The following is a 23,661-nucleotide window of genomic DNA, read 5'->3' as shown; positions in this document are numbered from 1 at the left end:
TAGAACACACTGCGCACAAGCGAATGAAGCCCATACTTAGTCAATAGCCATACATGTCACACTAAGGGTGGCAGTATGAACAATGCCAACACTGTCATAAACATGTGCCATATAGTGAAACCACACTAAACAACAACGACAAACACATTTTGGAAGAATATTTGCACCGCAACACAACATAAACACTACAGATTAAATTCTCAGAATTCCCTGCAGCACCAACTCTTCCGGGATGCTACGTATCTAGTCGATACTACTATGATTACAACGATATTTTTTAACATCACAAAATCTTCTTTCGTTTAAAAAAATATATAATATGTTTATAAACTCAGGAAATATGTCCCTGGACACAAGAGGACTTTAAATATGACCAATGTATGATCCTGTAACTAATTGGTATCGGATTGATACCCAAATTTGAGGTATCATCCAAAACTAATGTAAAGTATCAAACAACAGAAGAATACATGATTATTACATTTTAACAGAAGTGTAGATGTTGAAACAGAAGATAGGCAGATATTAACAGTAAATGAACAAGTAGATTGATAATTCATTTTCTACCGCTTGTCCTTAATAATTTTGACAAAATAATAGGTAGATAAATGACACAATATGTTACTGCATATGTCAGCAGACTAATTAGGAGCCTTTGTTTGTTTACTTACTACTAAAAGACAACTTGTCTTGTATGTTCACTATTTTATTTAAGGACAAAATTGCAAAAAAACCATATGTTTAATGTACCCTAAGATTTTTTTTGTTAAAATAAAGACAATAATGCGTTCCCCTTTATTTAGAGAAGTACCGAAAAGTACCGCAATACTTTTGGTACCGCTACCAAAATATTGGTATCGGGACAACACTAATACACACACACCGAGCACCCCACCATGAATTGATTAACGTGGACCTCGACTTAAACAAGTTAAAAAACGTATTCGGGTGTTACCATTTAGTGGTCAATTTTGCATATTCTCCCCGTGACTGCGTGGGTTCCCTCCGGGTACTCCGGCTTCCTCCCACTTCCAAAGACAGGATAAGTTGATTGGCAACACTAAATTGGCCCTAGTGTGTGGATGTGAGTGTGAATGTTGTCTGTCTATCTGTGTTGGCCCTGCGACTTGTCCAGGGTGTACCCCGCCTTCCGCCCGATTGTAGCTGAGATAGGCTCCAGCGCCCCCCGCGACCCCAAAAGGGAATAAGCGGTAGAAAAATGGATGGATGGATGTATGGAATATTTACTGTACTGTGCAATCTACTAATAAAAGTGTCAAACAATCAATCAATCAATCAAAAAACCCACTGGCATAAATGTAGATCGGCGCCTATGGTTATGATCACGTTGTGTAAATGCTGCTGTAATCATACCCTCCCTCCCTCACCCCCTCCATAGTGTTGGCACCAACAGAAGACAGTGAACGCATCACTGGCAGCGAGGAGTGCGCAGGAGCGAGCGCGCAGCTGAGCAGAAGTCAGATGGAAAGAAGGAGCCCCAAAAGGGAGGCAGCATCCTCGGATATTGTGACGGTCCGGCAGTCGTCGTTTGCCTGAAGGAAGAAAGTGAAAGTGGAACTCGTTTTTTTTTTTTTTTATGTTTCTTTATCGCTGCTCGGACACGGAAGAGACTCCTCACTGCTTCCCTCCGCCCGTGGGGAGAAACATTTTTTTTTCTATAATGATGGAATTTAAACTTGCGTGCTTCAACTTTCTGAATTCTCGTAGGGCTTTTCAAAGTAGGCGCACACCGGCGGTTGTTTAATGGCTGAGGGGTGCAGCCGCCAGAGTCGTGCGTGGAGGAAGAGGACAGAGTGAGCGGGAAAACCAGCGCACTTTTTTTTTTTTTTTTAATTTATTTTTTTCATTTTATTTTTTTTTTAGCATTATTATTTTCCTCCCTGCATCTTGTTTCTTCCGGAGTATGTCTGCACTCCGAAAGAAATTCGGGGACGATTACCAGGTAGTGACCACCTCATCCAGCGGCTCCGGCTTCAACAAGCAGGCGCCCGCGGAGAAGAAGCGCAAGAGGCAGCGCTTCGTGGACAAGAACGGCCGCTGCAACGTGCAGCATGGCAACCTGGGCGGCGAGACCAGCCGCTACCTCTCCGACCTGTTCACCACGCTGGTGGACCTGAAATGGCGCTGGAACCTGTTCATCTTCATCCTCACCTACACGGTGGCCTGGCTCTTCATGGCGTCCATGTGGTGGTGCATCGCCTACATCCGCGGGGACCTCTACCGGGCGCACAACGACAAGTACACGCCGTGCGTGGCCAACGTCTACAACTTTCCCTCCGCCTTCCTCTTCTTCATCGAGACCGAGGCCACCATCGGCTACGGCTACCGCTACATCACGGACAAATGTCCCGAGGGCATCATCCTCTTCCTCTTCCAGTCCATCCTGGGCTCCATCGTCGACGCCTTCCTCATCGGCTGCATGTTCATCAAGATGTCGCAGCCCAAGAAGCGGGCGGAGACGCTCATGTTCAGCGAGCACGCCGCCATCTCCATGCGAGACGGCAAGCTCACGCTCATGTTCCGGGTGGGCAACCTGCGCAACAGCCACATGGTCTCCGCGCAGATCCGCTGCAAGCTGCTCAAAGTAAGTTGGACTGACTGCACACAACTTCATCCGTCTATGGCAGGGGTGGGCAATAGGGATGTCCGATAATGGCTTTTTGCCGATATTCCGATATTGTCTAACTCTTTAATTACCCATACCGATATCAACCGATATATACAGTCGTGGGATTAACACATTATTATCCCTCATTTGGACAACCAGGTATGGTGAAGCTAAGGTACTTTAAAAAATAAATAAATAAAATAAAATAAGTTAAATAAATTGAAATCATTTTCTTGAATAAAAAAATAAAGTAAAACAATACAAAAACAGTTACATAGAAACTAGTAATTAATGAAAATGAGTAAAATTAACTGTTAAAGGTTAGTACTATTAGTGGACCAGCAGCACGCACATTAATTTGTGCTTACGGACTGTATCCCTTCAATCAATCAATCAATGTTTATTTATATAGCCCTAAATCGCAAGTGTCTCAAAGGGCTGCACAAGCCACAACGACATCCTCGGTACAGAGCCCACATAAGGGCAAGGAAAAACTCACCCCAGTGGGACGTCAATGTGAATGACTATGAGAAACCTTGGAGAGGACCGCATATGTGGGTAACCCCCCCTCTAGGGTAGACCGAATGCAATGGATGTCGAGTGGGTCTGACATAATATTGTCAGAGTACAGTCCATAGTGGATCCAACATAATAGTAAGAGTCCAGTCCATAGTGGGGTCAGCAGGAAACCATCCCGAGCGGAGACGGGTCAGCAGCACAGAGATGTATCCCTTGCAGACTGTATTGATATATATTGATATATAATGTAGGAACCAGAATATTAATAACACAAAGAAACAACCTTTTTGTGTGAATGAGCGTAAATGGGTGAGGGAGTTTTTTTTGGGTTGGTGCACTAATTGTAAGTGTATCTTGTGTTTTTTATATTGATTTAATAAAAAAAACGAAAAAACAAAAAACAAAAACGATACCGATAATAAAAAAGACGATACCGATAATTTCCGATATTACATTTTAACGCATGTATCGGCAGGCCGATATTATCGGACATCTCTAATTATGATGCGATAGTACAATAATTTTGTGTAATTAATCACACTGGTTAACTCTTTATTTTTGACAGCCCTATTTTTTAATTTAATTTTTAAATCAAATTAGTTTCTCATTAATCTATCTAACAAAATCAGTTTCAAAGCTGGTCGACCTCTGGCTCGTTTACTCGTTAAAAAAAATCTTAAAAGACGTAATGGAAATTAAATAAATTAACTGCTGACAGTGAGGTTAAAAAGTACCACTAATAGTCACACAGAAAGAAACAACCCTTTTGTGTGAATGAGTGTAAATGGGGGAAGGAGGTTTTTTGGGTTGGTGCACTAATTGTAAGTGTATCTTGTGTTTTTTATGTTGATTTAATAAAAAAAACAAAAAAAACAAAACAAAAAAAACCGATACCGATAATAAAAAAGACGATACCGATCATTTCCGATATTACGTTTTAACGCATATATCGGCAGGCCGATATTATCGGACATCTCTAATTATGATGCGATAGTACAATAATTTTGTGAAATTAATCACACTGGGGGCAGCACGGTGGAAGAGGGGTTAGTGCGTCTGCCTCACAATACGAAGGTCCTGAGTAGTCGTGAGTTCAATCCCGGCCTCGGGATCTTTCTGTGTGGAGTTTGCATGTTCTCCCCGTGACTGCGTGGGTTCCCTCCGGGTACTCCGGCTTCCTCCCACCTCCAAAGACATGCACCTGGGGATAAGTTGATTGGCAACACTAAATTGGCCCTAGTGTGTGAATGTGAGTGTGAATGTTGTCTGTCTATCTGTGTTGGCCCTGCGATGAGGTGGCGACTTGTCCAGGGTGTACCCCGCCTTCCGCCCGATTGTAGCTGAGATAGGCTCCAGCGCCCCCCGCGACCCCGAAGGGAATACGCGGTAGAAAATGGATGGATAATCACACTGGTTAAGTCTTTATTTTTGACAGCCCTATTTTTTTTTATTTTTTTTTTATCAAATTAGTTTCTCATTTATCTGTCCAACGAAATCAGTGCGCGGGAGTTTTTTTTGGGTTGGTGCACTAATTGTAAGTGTATCTTGTGTTTTTTATGTTAATTTAATAAAAAAAACGAAAAAACAAAAACAAAATAAAAACCGATACCGATAATAAAAAAGACGATACCGATAATTTCCGATATTACGTTTTAACGCATATATCGGCAGGCCGATATTATCGGACATCTCTAATTATGATGCAATAGTACAATAATTTTGTGTAATTAATCACACTGGTTAAGTCTTTATTTTTGACAGCCCTATTTTAAAAAAAAATCAAATTAGTTTCTCATTAATCCATCTAACAAAATCAGTTTCAAAGCTGGTCGACCTCTGGCTCGTTTACTCTTAAAAAAAAAAAAAATCTTAAAAGACGTAATGGAAATGAAATAAATGAACTGCTGACAGTGAGGTTAAAAAGTTAAAGTTAAAGTACCACTGATAGTCACACAGAAAGAAACAACCCTTTTGTGTGAATGAGTGTAAATGGGGGAGGGAGTTTTTTTGGGGGTTGGTGCACTAATTGTAAGTGTATCTTGTGTTTTTTATGTTGATTTAATAAAAAAACAAACAAACAAAAAAACGAACGATACCGATAATAAAAAAAGACGATACCGATAATTTACGATATTACATTTTAACGCATATATTGGCAGGCCGATATTATCGGACATCTCTAATTATGATGCGATAGTACAATCATTTTGTGTAATTAATCACACTGGTTAACTCTTTATTTTTGACAGCCCTATTTTTTTATTTTTTTTAAAAGGGGAACATTATCACAATTTCAGAATGGTTAAACCATCAAAAATCAGTTCCCAGTGGCTTATTATATTTTTCGAAGTTTTTTTCAAAATTTTACCCATCACGCAATATCCCTAAAAAAAGCTTCAAAGTGCCTGATTTTAACCATCGTTATATACACCCGTCCATTTTCCTGTGACGTCACATAGTGAAGCCAACACAAACAAACATGGTGGAAAGAACAGCAAGCTATAGCGACATTAGCTCGGATTCAGACTCGGATTTCAGCGGCTTAAGCGATTCAACAGATTACGAATGTATTGAAACGAATGGTTGTAGTGTGGAGGCAGGTAGCGAAAACGAAATTGAAGAAGAAACTGAAGCTGTTGAGCCATATCGGTTTGAACCGTATGCAAGCGAAACCGACGAAAACGACATGACAGCCAGCGACACGGGAGAAAGCGAGGATGAATTCGGCGATCGCCTTCCAACCAACGATTGGTATGTGTTTGTTTGGCAGTAAAGGAAACTAACAACTATGAACTAGGTTTACAGCATATGAAATACATTTGGCAAAAATATGCACTTTGAGAGTGCAGACAGCCCAATTTTCATCAATTAATATATTCTGTAGACATACCCTCATCCGCGCTCTTTTCCTGAAAGCTGATCTGTCCAGTTTAAGGGACGGAGTGAGCCAAGACATCCAGGGTGTTTAGCTCGCTCGTCTGCGGGTACAAACTGCCGCCATTGCTTGCCGTGCTACCGAGGTCCTTTGTCCCTGAATTGCTCACACACTCCGGCATATTCAATGGGGGTCTGGCGGCAGATTTCTTTGACTTTATCGTTGGAAATGCATCTGCTTTGAGTGTCGCAGGATATCCACACATTCTTGCCATCTCTGTCGTAGCATAGCTTTCGTCGGTAAAGTGTGCGGAACAAACGTCCAATTTCTTGCCACTTTCGCATCTTTGGGCCACTGGTGCAACTTGAATCCGTCCCTGTTCGGGTTGTTACACCCTCCGACAACGCACCGACGAGGCATGATGTCTCCAAGGTACGGAAAACAGTCGAAAAAACGGAAAATAACAGCTGATTTGACTCGGTGTTTGAGAAAATGGCGGATTGCTTCCTGATGTGAGAGTTCGGAAATAGGTTAAAAAAATATATGGTCTTTTTTCTGCAACATCAAGGTATATATTGACGCTTACATAGGTCTGGTGATAATGTTCCCCTTTAAAATCAAATTAGTTTCTCATTAATCTATCTAACAAAATCAGTTTCAAAGCTGGTCGACCTCTGGCTCGTTTACTCTTAAATTTTTTTTTTAAAAGACGTAATGGAAATGAAATAAATGAACTGCTGACAGTGAGGTTAAAACGTTAAAGTTAAAGTACCACTGATAGTCACACAGAAAGAAACAACCCTTTTGTGGAAAGGAGTTTTTTTGGGTTGGTGTACTAATTATAAGTGTATGTTGTGTTTTTTATGTTGATTTAATTAAAAAACAAACAAACAAAAAAAAAACGATACCGATAATAAAAAAAACGATACCGATAATTTCCGATATTACATTTTAACGGATTTATCGGCCGATATTAGTCGGCAACCCAAAATGTTGGAAGAGCCATATTGGACCAAAAATACAAAAAAACCCCCACATCTGATGGCAATAATAATACAAAATAATAGTAACATTCAGGGTTCGTACGGGTGCTTAAAAACCTTGAAAATGCTTGGATTTTAATGTTGTGTTTTCAAGGTTTGAACAATGGGGCGGTATAGCTCGGTTGGTGGAGCGGCCGTGCCAGCAACTTGAGGGCTCCAGGTTCGATCCCCGCTTCCGCCATCCTAGTCACTGCCGTTGTGTCCTCGGGCAAGATGCTTTACCCACCTGCTCCCAGTGCCACCCACACTGGTTTACATGTAACTTAGATATTTGGCTTCACTATGTAAAGCGCTTTGAGTCACTAGAGAAAAGCGTTATATAAATCTAAAAATAATTCACTTCAATCTGTCTATCTGTGTTGACCCTGCGATGAGGTGGAGACTTGTCCAGGGTGTACCCCGCCTTCTGCCCGAATGCAGCTGAGATAGGCTCCAGCACCCCCCGTGACTCCAAAAGGGACAAGCGGTAGAAAAATGGATGGATGGATTGATTTTGGGTGAAGTGCTTGTCCCTCCTGAGATCGGTAGGTCGTGAGTTCAAACCCCGGCCGAGTCATACCAAAGACTATAAAAATGGGACCGGTTGGGGTGGCGTGACTCGGCTGATAGAGCGGCAGTGCAAGCAACTTGAGGGTTCCAGGTTTGATCCCCGCTTCCGCCATCCTAGTCACTGCCGTTGTGTCCTTGGGCAAGACGCTTTACCCACCTTCTCCCAGTGCCACCCACACTGGTTTACATGTAACTTAGATATTGGGCTTCACTATGTAAAGCGCTATATAAATATAAAAATAATTCACTTCAATGCTTGGATTTTGGATGAAGTGCTTGTCCACCCTGAGATCGGTAGGTTGTGAGTTCAAACTCCATACCAAAGACTATAAAAATGAGACCCGTTGGGGTGGCGTGGCTCGGCTGATAGAGCGGCCGTGCAAGCAACTTGAGGGTTCCAGGTTCGATTACCGCTTCCGCCATCCTAGTCACTGCCGTTGTGTGCTTGGGCAAGACGCTTTACCCACCTACTTTCAGTGCCAACCACACAGGTTTAGATGTAGCTTAAATATGTAAATAATAGGTTTTACTATGTAAAGCGCTTTGAGTCACTAGAGAAAAAAAGCGCTATTTAAATATAGTGGTTAGAGTGTCTGCCCTGAGAACGGTAGGTTGTGAGTTCAAACCCCGGCCGAGTCATATGAAAGACTATAAAAATGGGACCCATTACCTCCCTGCTTGGCACTCAGCATCAAGGGTTGGAATTGGGGGTTAAATCACCAAAAATGATTCCCGGGCGCGGCCACCGTTGCTGCCCACTGCTCCCCTCACCTCCCAGGGAGTGAACAAGGGGACGGGTCAAATGCAGAGGACACATTTCACCATACCTAGTGTGTGTGTGACAATCATCGGTACTTTAACTTTAACTTTAACTTCACTTCATTACCTCCCTGCTTGGCACTCAGCATCAAAGGTTGGAATTGGGGGGTTAAATCACCAAAACTTATTCCCGGGCGCGGCCACCGCTGCTGCCCACTGCTCCCCTCACCTCCCAAGGGGTGATCAAGGGTGTTGGGTCAAATGCAGAGAATTATTTTGCCACGCCTAGTGTGCGCGTGACAATCATTGGTACTTTAACTTTTTAAATGCTTGGAAATTTCCATCATATATCTCGGCAGTCTCTCTCCATAGGCTAATTATAAAATGAAAAAAAAAAAAAGTTTCCTTAAAAATGAAAGTTACACGCTTGATCTGTTGTCTTTGCACGAGCCCTTACATTAGGTTGTTGTTGCCCCAAAGAAGAAAGTGGTGCATCGGTCCATCATGCCGATGTGGAGGTTCTGGGCTCGTGTGGTTGCACGCGGTCTGCGGTTGCAAGACCGGTTGGATCTACTGCCAAATTCTCTGAAACGCCTTTGGAGACGGCTTATGGTAGAGAAATGAACATTCAATTCAGGGGCTACAGCTCTGGTGGACATTCCTGCAGTCAGCATGCCAACTGCACGCCCCCTCAAAATTTGCGACATCTGTGGCATTGTGCTGTGTTATAAAACTGCACATTTCAGAGTGGCCTTTTATCGTGGGCAGCCGAAGGCACACCTGTGCAATAATCATGCTGTTTAATCAGCATCTTGATATGCCACACCTGTGAGGTGGGATGGATTATCTTGGCAAAGAAGAACACAGATTTAGACAGATTTGTGAACATTTGAGAGGAATAGGTATTTTGTGAATATAGTAAAAACTTTTTGATCTTTGAGTTCAACTCATGAAAAAATGGGAGCAAAAAAAAAACTAAGTGTTGCGTTTTATATATTTTTTCAGTGTACGTCTCATTCACCCATTCATATAGACATTCACACACTGATGGTGGAAGCTGCCGTGCAAGGCGCTAACCATGACCCATCAGGAGCTAGGGTGAAGTGTCTCCCCCAAGGACACAACGGCCGTGAAGCTGGAATCAAACCTGGAACCCTCAAGTTGCTGGCACGGCTGCTCTATCATCAGCGCCACACGGCCCCAATTTTATTTGCATCACTTATTTGATTTTTAAAAAATCAATCAATCAGCCAAGTTGGAACGCTACCTATTTTTTTATGTTTTCAATAAATCTATTGTGTCATTATTGAGCATATGGTTTTATTTGCATCACTTACATCCAATTAAAAAAAAGATAAAAATAGCCAAATTTTTCCCAAAAGGTTGTGAAAATAATTTATCATGTCCATCCATCCATCTTCTTCCGAATATCCGAGGTCGGGTTGCGGGGGCAGCAGCCTAAGCAGGGAAGCCCAGATTTTCCTCTCCCCAGCCACTTTGTCCAGCTTCTCCCGGGGGACCCTGAGGCGTTCCCAGGCCAGCCGGGAGACATAGTCTTTCCAACGTGTCCTGGGTCTTCCCCGTGGCCTCCTACCGGTCGGACGTACCCGACATCCTGACCAGATGCCCTTTTTTATCATGTATATCAATTAAAACAATGTTTTTATTATTTGTAGAATGTATAAATACATATTAAAGTATTTGAGCTTTATGAAAACACGACATTATTATTTGTATTTTTAATTATTTGCATCACCTATCATAAAACCAAATTGGAACCCCATCAAGAAGTTTTTGGATCATCATTATTATTATTATTTTCTTACTTGTGTCACTTAGTCAATGCATCTTACTCTTAGCAACATTCTAATTTTAATAATGTTGTTCTTTTTAGATCAGGTATAAATTGTACTTTTTTTAAATTTGATTTTTGACATATACAATCCAGAAATACAATTAAATGCATGACAAATGTTTTTTTTTTTTCTCCACAAACATGAAACCCAAACATGGATCAGTCAAATAAGCACAGGCAAATATTGACATGAAGCCACATACAGCTGCTCTCCTGAATGTCCCCATCACAGTGCAGCAATATACAAAAGCAGATCAAAAGCTCATCAATTATCTAGTATCTACCTTTCAATTACTTTTCAATCGGAAATAAAGTTGAGATCAGTCTCTTTTACATATTTTAGGAAACCACAATATTCTTTTTGGATTTGCTAAGAGTAGACGACTGCGTTGCTACCCCAATTAGTCAGTTTAGAGCAGTGGTTCTTAAAGGGGAACATTATCACCAGACCTATGTAAGCGTCAATATATACCTTAATGTTGCAGAAAAAAGACCATATATTTTTTTAAACAATTTCCGAACTCTAAATGGGTGAATTTTGGCGAATTAAACGCCTTTCTATTATTCGCTCTCGTAGCGATGACGTCACAACGTGACGTCACATCGGGAAGCAATCCGCCATTTTCTCAAACACATTACAAACAACGAGTCAAATCAGCTGTTATTTTCCATTTTTTCGACTGTTTTCCGTATCTTGGAGACATCATGCCTCGTCGGAGTGTTGTCGGAGGGTGTAACAACACGAACAGGGACGGATTCAAGTTGCACCAGTGGCCCAAAGATGCGAAAGTGGCAAGAAATTGGGCGTTTGTTCCGCACATTTTACCGACGAAAGCTATGCTACGACAGAGATGGCAAGAATGTGTGGATATCCTGCGACACTCAAAGCAGATGCATTTCCAACGATAAAGTCAAAGAAATCTGCCGCCAGACCCCCATTGAATCTGCCGGAGTGTGTGAGCAATTCAGGGACAAAGGCCCTCGGTAGCACGGCAAGCAATGGCGGCAGTTTGTTCCCGCAGACGAGCGAGCTAAACCCCCTGGATGTCTTGGCTCACACCGTCCCTTATGCTACCGAAGATGATCAAGAGAAGAATATCGACCCTAGCTTCCCTGGCCTGCTGACATCAAGTCCAAAACTGGACAGATTAGCTTTCAGGAAAAGATAGCGGATGAGGGTATGTCTACAGAATATATTAATTGATGAAAATTGGGCTGTCTGCACTCTCAAAGTGCATGTTGTTGCCAAATGTATTTCATATGCTGTAAACCTAGTTCATAGTTGTTAGTTTCCTTTAATGCCAAACAAACACATACCAATCGTTGGTTAGAAGGCGATCGCCGAATTCGTCCTCGCTTTCTCCCGTGTCGCTGGCTGTCGTGTCGTTTTCGTTGGTTTCGCTTGCATACGGTTCAAACCGATATGGCTCAATAGCTTCAGTTTCTTCTTCAATTTCGTTTTCGCTACCTGCCTCCACACTACAACCATCCGTTTCAATACATGCGTAATCTGTTGAATCGCTTAAACCGCTGAAATCCGAGTCTGAATCCGAGCTAATGTCGCTATAGCTTGCTGTTCTATGCGCCATGTTTGTTTGGCATCACTATGTGACGTCACAGGAAAATGGACGGGTGTATATAACGATGGTTAAAATCAGGCACTTTGAAGCTTTTTTTAGGGATATTGCGTGATGGGTAAAATTTTGAAAAAAACTTCGCAAAATAAAATAAGCCACTGGGAACTGATTTTTAATGGTTTTAACCCTTCTGAAATTGTGATAATGTTCCCCTTTAACCTTGTTGGAGGTACCGAACCCCACCAGTTTCATATGTGCATTCACCGAACCCTTCTTTAGTGAAAAATAAAATGTTTTTTTTTTCAAATTCAAGAAAAAGTTCTATGTTTTTTTTTACTGGTGCACAAAATTAACCGTGCATGAACATCACCTTGTTCAAAGAACAAAACCAACACAGTGCATGAACTCACAACAAATTACACACCTTACACACATTACCATGAATTTATTAACGTGGACCCTGACTTTAACAAGTTGAAAAACGTATTCGGGTGTTACCATTTAGTGGTCAATTGTACGGAATATGTACTGTACTGTGTAAACTGTACTGTTTCATATAATGTATTCTCTTCCCAATCTGCTAGTAAAAGTTTCAATCGATCAATCAAACAACCTGCAAGTCAGATGGAAAATAAGAGGGAACATTGTTTGGGGGTATCCATAATACGTTGATAGGGAGAAGTTTTTATTTACACGATAAGTCGGATGTGTCTTTACCTCCTTGGCGGAGGCTACGCCGAACCCCTGAGGCCGACTCACCGAACCCCTAGGGTTCGATCGAACCCAGGTTAAGAACCACTGGTTTAGAGGATTCGGTTCGATCGTTTCGCCTAAAACCAAAGACAAAGTATTAAAAAATGGTCTAATAACTGCATAGGGATGGACAAAGCCAAAACATACGTACGTATGTATCAAGTTAGCTGGAGACTGTTGCACCGATCACATAATACCGATATTCTGTCAAACATCTCAGACAGCCGGACCTTGGTATAATAAGTATGATGCATTAACTTTTGTTTGTTTGATTGAGAAGTTTATTGACATCTTAAAGAATTTAATCCATGTACCGTATTTTTCGGAGTATAAGTAGCACCGGAGTATAAGTCGCACCTGCCGAAAATGCATAATAAAGAAGGAAAAAAACATATATAAGTCGCACTGGAGTATAAGTCTCATTTTTTGGGGAAATTTATTTGATAAAACCCAACACCAAGTATAGACATTTGAAAGGCAATTTAAAATAAATAAAGAATAGCCGGCTATATGACGCATAAACAACCAACTGAGAACGTGCCTGGTATGTTAACGTAACATATTATGGTAAGAGTCATTCAAATAACTATAACATATAGAACATGCTATACGTTTACCAAACAATCTGTCACTCCTAATCGCTAAATCCCATGAAATCTTATACGTCTAGTCTCTTACGTGAATAAGCCAAATAATATTATTTGATATTTTACAATAATGTGTTAATAATTTCACGCATAAGTCGCTCCTGAGTATAAGTCGCACCCCCGGCCAAACTATGAAAAAAACTGCGACTTATAGTCCGAAAAATACGGTAATGCTTTAAAAAGGCAAATGGATAGCACAGAAAGCCAAAAGGCTTGTTTCCATTGTGGTCCATTACATACAGTATTCATCACATTTGATACATTCAATATTAAAAGATATATAACCTGTAACATGTATATAAAAAAAATTACGTTAAAAAAATGGAAACACTATGTACATATACACAGTATACATGTCAGGTGATTTGAAAAACAATATATACAAAATTGCATTGAATAAGGCTGTGTCTAGCACAAATAGATGACCTAAGAATTCTACCTAATATCTCTGACCAGCTATCCTCAGATAGGGTCATTTCTAAATCATCCTCCCAATGTGACTTAATTGAATTCAGAGAGGGCGTAAATTAAAAGAATGAATGTAAATACATGTAATTAAGGATGTCCGATAATGGCTTTTTGCCGATATCTGATATTCCGATATTGTCCAACTCTTTAATTACCGATACCGATATCAACCGATGTTGATATCAACCGATATATACAGTCGTGGAATTAACACATTATTATGCCTAATTTGGACAACCAGGTATGGTGAAGATAAGGTACTTTTATAAAAATTAATAAAATAAAATACGATTGTAGCTGAGATAGGCTCCAGCGCCCCCCGCGACCCCGAAGGGAATAAGCGGTAGAAAATGGATGGATGGATGGATGATAAATAAATTAAAAACATTTTCTTGAATAAAAAAGAAAGTAAAACAATATAAAACAGTTACATAGAAACTGGTAATTAATGACAATTAGTAAAATTAACTGTTAAAGGTTAGTAATATTAGTGGACCAATCATGTGTGCTTACGGACTGTATCCCTTGCAGACTGTATTGATATATATTGATATATAATGTAGGAACCAGACTATTAATAACAGAAAGAAACAACCCTTTTGTGTGAATGAGTGGGGAAGGAGGTTTTTTGGGTTGGTGCACTAATTGTAAGTAAAAATAAAAAACAATAAAAAAAAACAATAAAAAAAACGATACCGATAATTAAAAAAAACGATACCGATAATTTCCGATATTACATTACTTTACGATATTATCGGACATCTCTACATGTAATTGATCTTTTTAAAGTCGAAAGTGGTGTCTAACAAGCATCTGAAACTGTGTCAGGCGGTAAGCTTGGAATCCTGGGAAAAGTATTATAAACAAAACTGCGGATTTGTAAATATCTAAAAAAGTGTTGATTAGGGAGCGAACATTTATCACAAAGTTGCTGGAAAGAGGCACAAGTGTTGTCAATGTGTACATCTTCAATGTTATTGATCCCTCGACTTGACCACCTTTTAAAAAAAAATACCATCAACAAGAGAGGGAAGGAAAGCATGATTAGCAGGGATGGGTGCAAGACTAGAAATAGTCTGTAAACCAAAATAGCGCTTGAACTGAACCCAAATTCTGAATGAGGTTTTTACGATTAGATTTTCATAAACGCGTTAGTAGAAGAGTGGATGGGAGAGTGAACCAGAGCCCTAAGATACTGGTTTAGTTGAGTTTGCCTCTATCATCAGCCATAACGGAGCGGAATTACCGTATTTTTCGGAGTATAAGTCGCACCTGAGTATAAGTCGCACCTGCCGAAAATGCATAATAAAGAAGGAAAAAAACATATATAAATCGCACTGGAGCCTGGCCAAACTATGAAAAAAACTGCGACTTATAGTCCGAAAAATACGGTAAATCCTTCTTATTGCAGCCAATATTGAAAAATTCTAATGTTAGTGGCCCAGGAGTAAAACCTAAAGTTTGGTTGAGCTAATCCTCCCGACGATTTAGGGCTCTGTATATATTGTCTATCTCAGCTGCATTCGGGCGGTAGGCGGGGTACACCCTGGACAAGTCGCCACCTCATCGCTCGTAGTCTAAAATCCGACTATCTAATTTACGAAAGAAGGACTGAGAGAGAAACAGTGGTATACACTGAAACAAATATAAATAACGCGAAAGTGCAGTCATTTTAACAAAGTTGACACGAGCCACTGTGGAAAAATTAAGTAAGAACCACCCATCAAAATCTTCCTGGATTCTGGACAACAAAATCTACAAACCCCGTTTCCATATGAGTTGGGAAATTGTGTTAGATGTAAATATAAATGGAATACAATGATTTGCAAATAATTTTCAACCCATATTCAGTTGAATATGCTACAAAGACAACATATTTGTTTTTTTTGCAAATAATCATTAACTTTAGAATTTGATGCCAGTAACACGTGACAAAGAAGCTGGGAAAGGTGGCAATAAATTCTGATAAAGTTGAGGAATGCTCATCAAACACTTATTTGGAACATCCCACAGGTGAACAGGCAAATTGGGAACAGGTGGGTGCCATGATTGGGTATAAAAGTAGATTCCATGAAATGCTCAGTCATTCACAAACAAGGATGGGGCGAGAGTCACCACTTTGTCAACAAATGCGTGAGCAAATTGTAGAACAGTTTAAGAAAAACCTTTCTCAAGCAGCTATTGCAAGGAATTTAGGGATTTCACCATCTACGGTCCGTAATATCATCAAAGGGTTCAGAGAATCTGGAGAAATCACAGCACGTAAGCAGCTAAGCCCGTGACCTTCGATCCCTCAGGCTGTACTGCATCAACAAGCGACATCAGTGTGTAAAGGATATCACCACATGGGCTCAGGAACACTTCAGAAACCCACTGTTAGTAACTACAGTTGGTCGCTATATCTGTAAGTGCACGTTAAAACTCTCCTATGCAAGGCGAAAACCGTTTATCAACGACACCCAGAAACGCTGTCGGCTTCGCTGGGCCTAAGCTCATTTAAGATGGACTGATACAAAGTGGAAAAGTGTTCTGTGGTCTGACGAGTCCACATTTCAAATTGTTTTTGGAAACTGTGGACGTCCTGTCCTCTGGACCAAAGAGGAAAAGAACCATCCATTCTTTCCTGTGCATGCGCTCTTCCTCATAGAGGATAAATGGTTAGGACCTTGGCACCAAGCACTCAGACTAGATATTTCCAAGCTAAGTCTATGAGCATGAACTGATGAAAACTACTCGGACGAGAGGCCTAAACGTCGGATCAATTGAATGCCATGAAAATAACAATAATCTAATAAATGAGAACGGCCATAGGCACATTCATCTTTAAGTATAAATAATTCCATAAATATGACATTGTGGAAGTCGCTTCCTAGCAGCTCCACTGTAGACAGGCACAAGAGCCAAGCGTGCAGGTTTAACAAAGTTTTAATGTTTTTAACAAGGTCTTTCCAAAATGTTTTTCGGCATGTCGTGACGTTGCCGTCACTCCCAATTCTCTCTCTTGCTCTGCTCCCGGCCGCTTACTGTTATAGACAACAGATGATTAAATTAACACGTACCACCTGTGAAATCTAATCACCTGCCAGCTGTGTCTGGCCGTCAGCACCTGCTACGCCCCTGCCCGCTGGTGCTCGTCCTCAGTACCATGGACAGCGGCGGTGACTTTTCCTCCTATAGGCAGCGCTGACTACACTTCCCCCCACAGACATGCTTCCAGTGTTTACACATTTGTAAAACACAACATATATCCCCAAAGATACGAAATAAAGTAAAAAGGCAAACACATGTCATATGTCAAATATATTTATTTTCCGCAATTCAAGTCAAGTGCGGGTTCTCGGCAACGGCTTGACTGGGGGGCGGGACCTCCGAGACAAGAATGAAAAGTAACGTGTGTTGTGGAGGTGAAAGTTCGTTTAAATGTTGCCGGAAATGAGAGCAGCACATAGAGATTGAGCCCTTTGTACGGGAATGTTGCATTTTGTGAAATAAACGAAGACAAACTAGAAATCTATCTGAGCTTCCATTACCTGGGATGTTACAATATTGACGGACAGGACAGCACAGCACGGAGACTGTCCGTGAGGTTGACGTTACGTATCTTGTGGGTAATTATTTGGTGGGCAGCCGTGACTCGCACGTTGTTTTAAAGATAAACTGCTGATTGCTAGTCTTGCACAATACCCGGTCCCTGTATCTACAACTATTCATGTCACCAAATATGTAAGTTACGTAACAAGGGCTACATTTTTTTTACAGACAATACTGGCTCTCGTGTTGTTTTAAAGACAAAAACCGTCAACTGATTTCTAGTTCGGCACGATAACCGTTTTTTGTGTCTACACTCAATAAACCTAAGGAATCAAAGCTGAATCATATCGACTAAGACGGGCTGGTACCGATGTAGCCGAATCGGTCACTTCTCAAACCTGATATCTGGTCGCATCGATTTATTGTTTACAACCCTACTATTAATAAACATTTTAATTATTTTCATCACTTATCCAATTTAAAAAAAGAATAAACCACATTGGAACGTACCAAAGAAGGTTTTTTTTTTTAAATACATATGTTACATTATCAATAAGCATTTTTTTTATTATTATTTGCATCATTTCACTCAAATTTTAAATTATCCAATTAAAAAGCGAATTGACCAAATTGGAAAGGTACCTAAAAAGTTGTAAACATATTTTGCATGACTATTTTGTTATTAATAAGAATGATGTTTTATTATTATTTACGTTTCCTATTCACTTTAAAAAAAAAGAATCGACCAAATCTGACCTAAAACATTTAAAAATAGTTTCTAATAAACATTTTAAATGATATCAATAAATGAAATACATGATAAAAACAAATGATAAATTATTTTGGATATTTGTTTTAAATTGTGTTATTTATCCATTTTAAAGAAATAATTAACCAAATTGGACCCCAAAAGGGACAAGCGGTAGAAAATGGATGAATCGAACGGACCAAAAAAATTGTCAACAGGTTTTCATACAAATGTTATGTTAATAATAGGATTTTTTCTATCATTATTTGAAGCACTTCAATCCAATTTTAACAATGCTCAATATTTTGAACCTTGCCGAAAATGTTGTACTTATTGTGGTCATCATAATCATTATTAACATGATAAAGAGCATCACTTATTAAATTAAGAGAAATGATCAACCAAACTGCAATGATACCTAAAAAATCTTTAAACATATTTTTAATAAATATTTTATGTTATTATTAAGCATGTTTTTAATTATTATTTGCATTACTTATCCATTTAAAAAAAAAAAAAAATTAAATCGGCCAAATCTGACCTAAGCAGTTGTCAAAATAATTTTGTTATAACATTTTGTAATATTTTTAAGATTACATTACGAAGTTGCTGAGTAGTCTGGGGTGTGAATGTGAGTGTGAATGTTGTCCGTCTATCTGTGTTGGCTCTGCGATGAGGTGGCGACTTGTCCAGGGTGTACCCCGCCTTCCGCCCGATTGTAGCTGAGATAGGCTCCAGCGCCCCCCGCGACCCCGAAGGGAATAAGCGGTAGAAAATGGATGGATGGATGGCACTTTGTTTTTAATGCCACAACACTGCCTGTCTGACACATGGCACATGGCCTCTAACATGTGTTCCCGTATGCTCCCTCAGTCTCGTCAGACCCCCGAAGGCGAGTTCCTTCCGCTGGACCAGTTGGAGCTGGACGTAGGTTTCAGCACGGGAGCCGACCAGCTCTTCCTGGTGTCGCCGCTCACCATCTGCCACGTGATCGACACCAAAAGCCCCTTCTACGACCTCTCGCAGAGGTCCATGCAAACGGAGCAGTTTGAAATCGTGGTGATACTGGAGGGCATCGTGGAGACCACAGGTGAGTGACCTCGAAATGGGCTGAGTGTGCCCAAATCAAATCCCACTCATGCATTTTTTGTTTTGTGGCATCTATTTCTGACTGTTATGAATGGTATTGATCTTTTTCATCTGTTAACAGCTGACAGCCAAATGGGCTCGTTATTGAGCCCCTGATTGCGTTTTATTGATCGCTGCTTCTGCGGCAAACATAGCTCGTAATAGTAACAGTTAGCCTTTATACATCACAGCCCATTGATTTTTGGTGAGTAGTAACATCATATGTGTTTCAACACCAGTGAGTGATGAAATGGAGCTCTGTAAGTGGTCACTCGAGGGTGGGGGGAATATCGATGTAGCGGTATATCGCGTCGGTATCGTGATGGAAAATGATGATTGTTCTATTAACATTGCAACTTTACTCGTTTCAAAATTGATTGAAAAAATATTGTTTTTATACTGGTAATTTAGTTTTTCTACTCTGTCGTGTACTGTGGTACTTGGGTTTTCGTCAGGCTAGGTGAAGACCGAATCGTGCAAAAACTGAAGCAATACTGGCAGAAAACAATTTTATACATATATACATATATATATATATATATATATATATATATATATATATATATATATATATATATATATATATATATATATATATATATATATATATATATTTTTTTTTTTTTTAAATTTTTTATTTTTTTTATTTTATTTTATTTTTTTAATATATATTAGGGCTGCAACAACTAATCGATTAAATCGATTAAAATCGATTATAAAAAATAGTTGGCGATTCATTTAGTCATCGATTTGTTGGATCTATGCTATGCGCATGCGCAGAGGCATTTTTTAAATTTTTTTAATTTTTTTAATAAACCTTTATTTATAAACTGCAACATGTACAAACAGCTGAGAAACAATAATCAAAATAAGTATGGTGCCAGTATGCTGTTTTTATCCGATTATTAATCGATTAATCGAAGTAATAATCAACAGATTAATCGATTATCAAATTAATCGTTAGTTGCAGCCCTAATTTATATATATATATATATATATATATATATATATATATATATATATATATATATATATATATATATATTGTATGGCTTTCAAGTAATTAATTTTTTAAAATCAAATTAATCCCACTCTTGTGCTGTGATTAATCATGATTCATTATTACTCGCTTGCATATTTGAAATTTGCTGAAGAAAATACCCCAATATTTGGACACAAATGCAGTTTTGTTGTCAGAATGTAATGAAAGCGCGTTTTTAAACATTTTATTTAACTGCAAGGCATTAATTTGCCTAAAACTTGGTGACAGTAAGCAGTATTGGCGATAGGAATTTTCAAAATGGGGTCCCAGGGACCCCATCAAGTCATAAAAAATGGGGTCCCGCAGTACATTTTTGGGGTCCCACTTTTTTGTAAGCGTTTTGAAAACAAATGGTAAATGTATGTATTATCCTGTTATATCTTCCGCCCGATTGTAGCTGAGATAGGCTCCAGCGCCCCCCGCGACCCCAAAAGGGAATAAGCGGTAGAAAATGGATGGATGGATCTCGCATTCTATATTGTGTTTTGGAAAAAGGTTGTCATAAACATTACTTAATTCATTAAAAAAAAATATACAAAAGAAAACACATTTTTATGCATATGTAAATGTATTCCGTTATAAACATTCATTCACTTTCTTCTTTCCTTCATGGATCTAAACTTTACTGCTGCTGGTATTATATTTTGAGGGTGCGTGTATTATTATCACATTATGCAGTTTACAAGCACAAATACAGTGTGAATCAATCCGTGCTGTTCCATGTCATTGAGTGCTGTAAGTAAGAAAAAGAACAAGAAATGTGAAAAACAACATAAATGGAGACAAGTTTTCAAACACCAATGACATTGAATAGTCTACAGAAACACTGCTTCATTTTCTATGCCCCATTCAGTTCATGATAACTGCTGGTTCAATGTTAGGCTTAGGTTTTAGCAGATTTTCCATATTTTTCCTACAGACAGCATTTGGTGACCTCAAAGAACAAGGCTATGGATTGATTCACACTGGTTTTTGCCTTTTGAAGGGTACTGGAAAAACTGGAAAATTGATCTTGAAAGTCCTTAAAAAGTGCTTGAATTTGGCCATGGAAAAGGTGTACAAACCCTGTACTACTATCATTGCAGTCCTACAATTGTATAACATTGTTTTTAATGCATCTGGATATCAAAGTCAATGCTTTTTAATTCCATTTAAGATGTTAATTTTCGCATAATTCATTAAATGCTGTGAATGCCCGGCGGAAACCCTGTATGTACTTTGCCTTAAGACGCTATTTTAAACTTGTTGTGCGCCAATGATGAAAATATTTTTCGCTGTAAAGCCAACAAATTACCTCAGTTTGATTTTAAGTTCCATTGGAGTTTGTTTTGAAGTGAAATTGGCTGCCTCTCATAACTTATCTTTGCACCATGTAATAATAGGCGCACACTTCCGGGTTTACGTGTGGTCATAATAAATGGTTTGATTTATTTTGATTGATTTATGATAACGCGATAATTTTAAAAAAATTAATTAGATGCGTTAAAATTGACAGCCCTAATATATATATATATATATATATATATATATATATATATATATATATATATATATATATATATATATATATATATATATATATATATATATATATGTGTATATATATATGTATACATATATATGCGTATACATAGATATATACTGTTTGTGTGTATATATATATGTGTGATATATATGTTCGTATACAAATGTGTTTATATATATATATATTAGGGCTGCAACAACTAATAGATTAAATCGATTAAAATCCATCCATCCATCCATCCATCCATCCATTTTCTACCGCTTATTCCCTTCGGGGTCGCGGGGGCGCTGGAGCCTATCTCAGCTACAATCGGGCGGAAGGCGGGGTACACCCTGGACAAGTCGCCAACTCATCACAGGGCCAACACAGAGACAGACAACATTCACACTCACATTCACACGCAAGGGCCAATTTAGTGTTGCCAAACTTAAAATCGATTATAAAAATAGTTGGCGATTCATTTAGTCATCGATTTGTTGGATCTATTATTATTATTTTTATTTTTTTATAAACCTTTATTTATAAACTGCAACATGTACAAACAGCTGAGAAACAATAACCAAAATAAAGTATGGTGCCAGTATGCTGTTTTTTTCCCCAATAGAATACTGGAAAGGATAGAAATGTAGTTTGTCTTTTATCCGATTATTAATCGATTGATCGAAGTAATAATCGACAGATTAATCGATTATCAAATTAATCGTTAGTTGCAGCCCTAATATATATATATATATATATATATATATATATATATATATATATATATATATATATGTGGGCTGCGATGAGGTGGCGACTGTAGCTGAGATAGGCTCCAGCGCCCCCCGCGACCCCAAAAGGGAATAAGCGGTAGAAAATGGATGGATGGATATATATGTGGGTATGTATTTGTGTTTGTATAAACATTGTTGTTTGTGTTTATGTTGACCTATTTGAGTGACGGACCGGAAGCCAATACTGGCAGCCACCAACGTCGATGTAGTTTGTGTTATATAGATAAAGAGACGCATTGATTATGTAAAATATTCATGTTTTTGAGTGGATTAATATTGGCCTGTAAATTACTGGATCGCTTCGAGGACGGTTGGGTTGATGAAGTGCGCTGTAGTGGCTGTCGTGAGTTAAGTGGCGTTCACTTCAAACTGACACTTATTAGCGTGTGTGACTCTGGGGACTAGGAGGAAATATTGTTGTGTTACAAAGTTTTGTGTGGTGTTGCTTCCTTATTTGTGATTAGTCCAAGCTGATTATCATCTACTCTTGCGTAGTAGCGGCACTTGAACTGAATGTGACAGCGTGTCATTATGACGACGTTCAGCTGGATAATAAAAATGCTGACAGCAGTATAATTAGTCCGGAATCAATTGCGCGTGTCCGCCTTTATAGGTTGTGACGACTCCGTAAGTTTCTTCTTTTTCTCTATATTCTTGTTATGGGACATTCATCCTCCACTGTTGCCATTTCTAATTTAAAGTAGTGTAAAGTTCTTACTTATATCTGTCAGTAAACTCGCCATGAAAGCGCTAAAACATACCGGTGTAGTGAGTTTACTTTATACACCCAAGGAACTTTAGTTATCAGAGTTCCGGTTGGACGTTTTTTCACGGACACATTTCCGGCCTTGTTGTTGTTTCCGGATGAGGAGAAGCTGCTCCGTTTTTGATTGAAGTAACGTCTGAATGTCATTAAGACAGTTAGCTCCATCTTTTGACACTTCTTCCACTCCCATCCTTGCACGCTACACCGCTACAACAAAGATGACGGGGAGAAGACGCTGTCGAAGGTGAGCCACGTAAATACAAACCCCGTTTCCATATGAGTTGGGAAATTGTGTTAGATGTAAATTTAAACGGAATACAATGATTTTTCAACCCATATTCAATTGAATGCACTACAAAGACAACATATTTGATGTTCAAACTCATAAACTGTATTTTTTTTTTGCAAATAATAATTAACTTAGAATTTCATGGCTACAACACGTGCCAAAGTAATTGGGAAAGGGCATGTTCA

General features: G+C 39.2%; 1 protein-coding gene across 2 annotated transcripts in view; it reads left to right on the top strand.

The window, feature by feature from the left end:
- Positions 1 to 1,444: 1,444 nt before the first annotated feature.
- Positions 1,445 to 23,661, top strand: part of kcnj3a (potassium inwardly rectifying channel subfamily J member 3a) — a 143,835-nt gene continuing 121,618 nt past the window's right edge. For both annotated transcript variants that reach the window (XM_061971535.1, XM_061971534.1), the window contains exons 1-2: positions 1,445 to 2,605; positions 18,827 to 19,043. In XM_061971535.1, coding sequence (XP_061827519.1) covers positions 1,925 to 2,605; positions 18,827 to 19,043 — 898 coding nt within the window. In that variant the 5' untranslated portion in view covers positions 1,445 to 1,924. The remainder of the gene's footprint in view (positions 2,606 to 18,826; positions 19,044 to 23,661) is intronic.

This window comes from Nerophis lumbriciformis, linkage group LG13 (assembly GCF_033978685.3).
Source record: "Nerophis lumbriciformis linkage group LG13, RoL_Nlum_v2.1, whole genome shotgun sequence".
NCBI lineage: Eukaryota > Metazoa > Chordata > Actinopteri > Syngnathiformes > Syngnathidae > Nerophis > Nerophis lumbriciformis.
Note: the sequence above shows the minus strand (reverse complement) of the source record. Positions and strands in the feature narration are given on the sequence as shown.